At 47.3% G+C, this 7,484-nt stretch overlaps 1 protein-coding gene across 1 annotated transcript in view; it reads right to left on the reverse strand.

Annotated features, from left to right (window-relative positions):
• Positions 1 to 5,521, reverse strand: part of LOC121652993 (4-trimethylaminobutyraldehyde dehydrogenase) — an 8,871-nt gene extending 3,350 nt beyond the window's left edge. The window contains exons 1-6 of the mRNA XM_042006173.1: positions 5,385 to 5,521; positions 5,082 to 5,234; positions 4,770 to 4,915; positions 3,467 to 3,596; positions 2,588 to 2,722; positions 2,304 to 2,500 (exon numbers count right to left, since the gene is read on the reverse strand). Coding sequence (XP_041862107.1) covers positions 2,304 to 2,500; positions 2,588 to 2,722; positions 3,467 to 3,596; positions 4,770 to 4,915; positions 5,082 to 5,223 — 750 coding nt within the window. The 5' untranslated portion in view covers positions 5,224 to 5,234; positions 5,385 to 5,521. The remainder of the gene's footprint in view (positions 1 to 2,303; positions 2,501 to 2,587; positions 2,723 to 3,466; positions 3,597 to 4,769; positions 4,916 to 5,081; positions 5,235 to 5,384) is intronic.
• Between the last annotated feature and the right edge of the window lie 1,963 nt (positions 5,522 to 7,484).

Consider the following 7,484-nt stretch of genomic DNA (forward strand, 5'->3'; position numbering starts at 1 on the left):
CCTTCCTGGTTCTGGTCCTGATGGAGGTTTTCCTTCCTGGTTCTGGTCCTGATGGAGCGTTTCCTTCCTGGTTCTGGTCCTGATGGGGTTTTTCCTTCCTGGTCCTGATGGAGCATTTCCTTCCTGGTTCTGGTCCTGATGGAGCGTTTCCTTCCTGGTTCTGGTCCTGATGGAGGTTTTCCTTCCTGGTTCTGGTCCTGATGGAGGTTTTCCTTCCTGGTCCTGATGGAGCGTTTCCCTCCTGGTTCTGGTCCTGATGGAGGCTTTCTGTCCGTGGTGGAGGTTTTCTGTCTCTGATGGAGGTTTTCTGTCTCTGATGAAGGTTTTCCTTCCTAGTCACGGTTCTGATGGAGGTATTCCTTTCTGGTTCTGGTCCTGATGGAGCGTTTCCTTCCTGATTCTGGTCCTGATGAAGGTTTTCCTTCCTGGTCCTGATGGAGCGTTTCCCGCCTGGTTCTGGTCCTGACGGGGGTTTTCCTTCCTGGTCCTGATGGAGCGTTTCCTTCCTGGTTCTGGTCCTGATGGGGGTTTTCCTTCCTGGTCCTGATGGAGCGTTTCCTTCCTGGTTCTGGTCCTGATGGAGGTTTTCCTTCCTGGTTCTGGTCCTGATGGAGCGTTTCCTTCCTGGTTCTGGTCCTGATGGAGGTTTTCCTTCCTGGTCCTGATGGAGCGTTTCCCGCCTGGTTCTGGTCCTGATGGGGGTTTTCCTTCCTGGTTCTGGTCCTGATGGAGGTTTTCCTTCCTGGTCCTGATGAAGGTTTTCCTTCCTAGTTCTGGTCTTGATGGAGGTTTTCCTTCCTAGTTCTGGTCTTGATGGAGGTTTTCCTTCCTGGTCCTGATGAAGGTTTTCCTTCCTGGTTCTGGTCCTGATGGAGGTTTTCCTTCCTGGTTCTGGTCCTGATGGAGGTTTTCCTTCCTGGTTCTGGTCCTGATGGAGCGTTTCCTTCCTGGTTCTGGTCCTGATGGGGTTTTTCCTTCCTGGTCCTGATGGAGCATTTCCTTCCTGGTTCTGGTCCTGATGGAGGTTTTCCTTCCTGGTCCTGATGGAGCGTTTCCTTCCTGGTTCTGGTCCTGATGGAGGTTTTCCTTCCTGGTCCTGATGGAGCGTTTCCCTCCTGGTTCTGGTCCTGATGGAGGCTTTCTGTCCGTGGTGGAGGTTTTCTGTCTCTGATGGAGGTTTTCTGTCTCTGATGAAGGTTTTCCTTCCTAGTCCTGGTTCTGATGGAGGTATTCCTTTCTGGTTCTGGTCCTGATGGAGCATTTCCTTCCTGATTCTGGTCCTGATGGAGGTTTTCCTTCCTGGTCCTGATGGAGCGTTTCCCGCCTGGTTCTGGTCCTGACGGGGGTTTTCCTTCCTGGTCCTGATGGAGCGTTTCCTTCCTGGTTCTGGTCCTGATGGGGGTTTTCCTTCCTGGTCCTGATGGAGCGTTTCCTTCCTGGTTCTGGTCCTGATGGAGGTTTTCCTTCCTGGTTCTGGTCCTGATGGAGCGTTTCCTTCCTGGTTCTGGTCCTGATGGAGGTTTTCCTTCCTGGTTCTGGTCCTGATGGAGCGTTTCCTTCCTGGTTCTGGTCCTGATGGAGGTTTTCCTTCCTGGTTCTGGTCCTGATGGAGCGTTTCCTTCCTGGTTCTGGTCCTGATGGGGGTTTTCCTTCCTGGTCCTGATGGAGCGTTTCCTTCCTGGTTCTGGTCCTGATGGAGGTTTTCCTTCCTGGTTCTGGTCCTGATGGAGCGTTTCCTTCCTGGTTCTGGTCCTGACGGGGGTTTTCCTTCCTGGTCCTGATGGAGCGTTTCCTTCCTGGTTCTGGTCCTGATGGGGGTTTTCCTTCCTGGTCCTGATGGAGCGTTTCCTTCCTGGTTCTGGTCCTGATGGAGGTTTTCCTTCCTGGTTCTGGTCCTGATGGAGCGTTTCCTTCCTGGTTCTGGTCCTGATGGAGGTTTTCCTTCCTGGTCCTGATGGAGGTTTTCCTTCCTGGTCCTGATGGAGCGTTTCCTTCCTGGTTCTGGTCCTGATGGGGGTTTTCCTTCCTGGTCCTGATGGAGCGTTTCCTTCCTGGTTCTGGTCCTGATGGAGGTTTTTCTTCCTGGTTCTGAGGCTTTCCTCTCCACAGTCTTGTGCAGCTCAGAATGGGCGACTGAATCAGAACTAGTCTAGTGGTTTTTCCTTAGCTTGGTCTTTACTGTATTAAGTGGTTTATTATAAACTAGACCAAGGTGGATCATAGAATCCTCATTTCCTGACATAGAAAAGTTTAGAACTGGGACAGGGTGCGGTGGTTTTAGAGGTGAGTTCTGGTCTCTGTACCTTCTTCCCTGTCGGCACGCTGCCTGTAAAGGAGACTTTAGCGACCTTGGGGTGATGGCACAGCAGGGTTCCAGTCTCTGCTCCACCTTGGACCACACAGAAGAGTCCATCAGGAACACCTGCCTCTTTGTAGATCTCTGCCAGGATGACGGCAGTCACGGGGGTCATGGGAGAGGGTTTGAAGACCATGGCGTTACCTGACATAGAAAGCAAAAATGTCAGCCCTGACGCTGAGCCAGTGATGGACTGAACGTGTGCTGGACTACACGCTGCTGCACACAGACCACATGCCAGAGCAGGGGCAGACTTCCAGGTTGCGATCTGGAAGGGGTAGTTCCATGCACCGATCCCCACGCACACCCCCAGGGGCTCCCTCCTGGTGTAGGCAAACGCTCCTCCTGGAAGCTGGATGTGCTGACCTGCATTCACATCAGCAACGCTGCGTTAAAACCAAGCAGCAGCCTCCGACGGTAAAATGTGAAGCCTATGCAAAAGTGCTAAAAATTGCAGTTCCCCCCTCGTCCACTAGGGGCTCCAAAACAGAGCAAATCCCCATAGACTCCCATGTTAAAAAGACCAACTTCACAGCAGAAATAAACATGTTTAAAGCCTGGTACAAAAATCCATTTTAGGATTAATAGGTTACGTTTACCTTCATGGCAACTGTGAGGGGGGTAAATTTGTTTCTAACTCATCCATTTGGATGTTATTTAATCACAAAATTCGGCAAAATTAGGGGGCGTGTCCTTTTGATTGACAGGAATCCAATATCCGTGGCAAGAAGGGAGAGCGCAGCACAGCTGCGGTTTTTAGCCGGCTAACAGTATGCCTTAGCTTTAGCCCGCCTGCCTCCGTTAGCTGGTTAGCTACCGTTAGCTCAGTTAGCTCTTAGCTACAGGCAGCTCGGAGTTTGATGGCTGTCAATCATCCACCCGCAGGCTCACAGTCCCCCTCCCAGCTCCACCTCTTTGCCCATTTTTGGATTTTCCAGGACTAGCGACACGCGTGACGCTACCAAGATGGCAACAGTGGGAAATGCCCAATGAGCTTCAATTCAGCTCTTACCTACGGGTGATGTCACAGAGGCTCTGCCCATCTTTTATATACAGTCTATGGTTAGAACATGAGAACATCTGGAAACATCCAGATGTTTCAGCACCCACCTGCCAGCGTCCCAGCCAGGCCGGCGTAATACTCGATGCACTGCCAGGCGATGTCTATATCCACCAGAGCTTCAGTGATGGACTTCCCGTTGTTGATCACCTCTAGCTTTGCAATCTTCTCCCTTCTCTCCTGTTGTTAACAGGAGTAAATAAGAAGAAATGGAAGCAGCTTTAAAATGGCGCTTTGCAGGAATCTCGTGTTACTATTGTGTAACACAGACATAAAAGGCTGATTGTGGTGAAATGAAGGCCGGCGGGGTCAAGGAGAGGGCAGATTTCTCCTGTAATGAATAACTAGTGTCATTATGCAACTATTTATGTTGCGCAATAACACCACCAAACTTCTCTGCCCTTCACACAGACCAGTTTCAGGTTTGTGCTGAGCCGTCACACAGAACCACAGAGTTACGGTGAAGAGAGGAAAATCTGCTTATGGTCGACTGGAAGGAAAAACATCAGGCATATAACATGAACTGATGAGACGGTCTTTACCTGCACGGAAACATTTCACACTAAAAATAGACAAAACACGGTCAGTTTAATGTTTCCAGGCCTGACAGGGAGATCCTTTCATTTCCAAAACTACAGCAGCTCTGCTAAAGTTTCCCATTCCTCCGAGAACTATTAGCGAGAATGATCCTCTAACGAATTCATCTGATCCAAGTGATTTGATGATATTATTTGAGGAGGTGATTTAGAGCCTCAAGGAAAACATAAGAGATTACTACTAATATTGATTATTACTAATATAGGTAACTACAACATATGAACTGGAGTAACTTAATGCCTAAACAATAATAACAAAACAAGAAAAACAAAACTTAAAACCAAAATTTCCTTGAAATCCTTGTAGTCCAAAACAGAAGGAGGCCCAACAAAGAACCGCTGGAGTTCCACCCCTTCCACTATTTTTGGTTTAGTGGTGATATACTGAATATGTAATGTACAACTAAATAAATCCTACCTGAAACACAAAATTCATATTCCTGTTCCTCCAACATGAAGAAACCCACGTGTCTCCTTCCTGCTTCCATTAAGGCCTTCTTCTGTACTTTAGTTTGAAATGTGATTTTCACATGACTTCATCTCATGTTCCAGAAATTTGCTCCAACAACGAAGCTCCTGTTTGTTCTCACCGGGTTTTACGTCATCTAACAGTTTCATACGGATCTTCTTCACACACAGACAGGATTTTACCTCATGAACATTTACACGTTTACACTCTGCATTTTTTCTCTGTTCTTATCAATAAGCCTTTTAAATGAAAAGAAAGAAACTTCCAGTGTGTTTGCAGGCGTCTCACCCTGATGATCCGAGCAGCCTCCAGCATCACCCGAGCCCTCTCCATACCTGCCATCTTGCTCCACTTCAGGTAGGCGGCGTGGGCGCTGCGTACGGCTGCATCCACCTCCTCAGGCCCACACGGAACCATCTGACACAGAACCCGTCCTGTAGGCCAGAGTTCACATGTTCAATCAATAACTACTGCAGCACAAAAGACAACTCGACTATCTCAGTTACTTTGTTCACCAAATCCAGAAACGACCTAAAATCAACTTCACATGCTTCTTAATGAGCCCATCCATCCTTCACAGCCCGAAAGGGTTCTACTCACCGGTTGCGGGCTCGAACACCGGCTCGGCGTCCTTCTCCTGTCTGGGCTTCACCCGTTCCCCAGCCCAGAAGTTCAGGGGATCTGAGACCACCACGGTCCCTGTAGAGGCTCCGGGCATCGTGTCCAGAAGCGGCTGGGCCATTTTCAGATGGGCTGCAACCCACAAGATAAATTCCTGAGCAAAGTTTCTGCAGTGAGCAGCAACGAGCTAGCAGCTAGCTTATAAGCTAGCTAGCTGCTAGCTGGCTGGAAACGGGACAGACACCGATCTACCGTCTGAAGAACATTAACAGAAGGATTTACCGTGTGTGTCTCTGCAGACTCGACGTGACAAATCACACAACCAGAGAATTTCTCAGCTTTAGCCAGTGCGGGCAGGAGGACACGGCCCAATCCCAAACGGCATGTGTGTGCGAGTCATGAACGAATCGTTCAGTACGCGAGAATCACTTTACTGACTCGTGAATTACGATTCTTCATCCCTACTACAGAGCTAACTAAGACTCCGACTGCACTTATAGAAACGTATTAATTGTTGTAATGGAGGGAAAAGCAGCAGCTCGTTTTTCTTCACCAAACTTTCACCATTTCCCTCCCTGAGGTTGGAAAATAGATGTTTGCCATATTTGGGATGAAAACAATCTGAATTATTAAAAATGAAGATGGTTGTATGTTTTTATTTTTATAGCCTATTTGACTTAAATGTGCAAGAGGTGTTAAATCCTCATTTGCGGCCCACTCAGCTTCATGGTAAAAGTAAAAACTAATGGATAGTTGCAGAAGAAGTTATATATGGGTGCATTTTGAAATGACTAGTCCAGCACATGCCAAATACCAGCTTTACAAGACAGTTTTCCTTTCAAGGGGAGACACATCCAAAAAAGACTTGAAAGCCTGATTTACTTTGGTGAGTGACTCATTCAAACTCGATTCAGTAAAAAGATTCGAGTTTACCATCACTGCAAACTGCACCCTACACCCCCTCCAAATGCCATGGTCGTGGAGGCGTCGCCATATTATGGGCCCAAACCACGTAGAAGGTTTAAGTACGTGAAATCAGGTTTAAGTACGTGAAATCAGGTTTAAGTTGGATATTCGACAGATTTTCGCACTGGAGCCGCCAGCGTGTTTTAGGGACCATCAACAAATGACAGGCTTTCCGTAAAACCGAATTTCTCACAAAGGAAGTAACAGTATTTTCTCCAAACGTTGTCTCCAAAGAAAAGTAGAATTCTAACATAAACAGATAGAAATAACACGTACTTTTTTTCTGTGTTTCTACAGGGTGACAAATCTTTTGATTTAGGGGCTTTCGGGGAGCCTTATTTTCACACGTTATGTGAATTTATATTCGTGCCACCGGCGTCACCAGCCCCCATTTACTGGGCATGTGCCCCAGTATAAATGCTACGATGAATTTACGACAATATATATTAATCATACAGCTCGGGGGCGGATTCTGTCCCTGCACGTCACCGTGCACGAGCATGCTGCTCGTGAACCACACACACGTCACGCAGCTCGCCGTGTGTGTTGGTGTGTGTGTGGTGAACGGTGAGCGCGGTGAGTTTGAGGTCTCGTACGCGTCACAACAACATTTGTTTTAAATCCAAATGACCTTATAACTGAAACATGTTATCTCATGACTTCAGATGGATATCAGGAAATTCTTCACCAGAAGCAGAAACAAGGAAGCAGCAAGGAGAGATGAGAAAGAGGGAGGTTCTGTTAAATTGGCCGGTTAAGTTAGCAACGTTATTAGCAAGTCTGTTAACTTAAATACCTTTATAGATATAAATGTGTGCATTTTTGATTTTGCTGCTGCAGAGAATCAAGGTGCTGGAGGAGGAGAGGGAGGAGGAGGACAGGCTGAGGTGCATGAGTGGTCCAGGCAAGATGAAAGTAAGGCGACTGATAGGCAAGATACATGTGAAAGTCAGGAGAGACGGCACCATGAAGATGACAGCCATACAGACGAAGAGGGAACAGTTTCAACACAGAGGACAGTAGTCAAGGGACACAAGCAAAAACCAGCATCCATAAACCTGTGTGTTGTTCCACCAACGTTCTTTTATTCTCAAATCCACACATAGAGGCAGCAGGTTCATCTCTAGACACCTCCACGTCCTGCCATCATTACATAGAAATGACGGATGTTTTGGGCTTGTTAAGCAGCACATGTATTAATTGCGTTAAAAATGTTGACACAAATAATTACCTTAATTAGTTACCGCTGTTAACATGATTTTATGACAGCCCTATTTGAAGCACAAAACATCTGAAAATGAAAAAAAATACTTGATACAGCCGGATACAGGAGCAATGCATGAAAGCAGATGGTCAGAAAGAGCAATGTGACAAAGCAAGGTCAAGTTTTTAACATGGTAATAAAAGGGAAACGGT

The sequence above is a fragment of the Melanotaenia boesemani genome, chromosome 14 (assembly GCF_017639745.1).
Source record: "Melanotaenia boesemani isolate fMelBoe1 chromosome 14, fMelBoe1.pri, whole genome shotgun sequence".
NCBI classification, from domain to species: Eukaryota; Metazoa; Chordata; class Actinopteri; order Atheriniformes; family Melanotaeniidae; genus Melanotaenia; species Melanotaenia boesemani.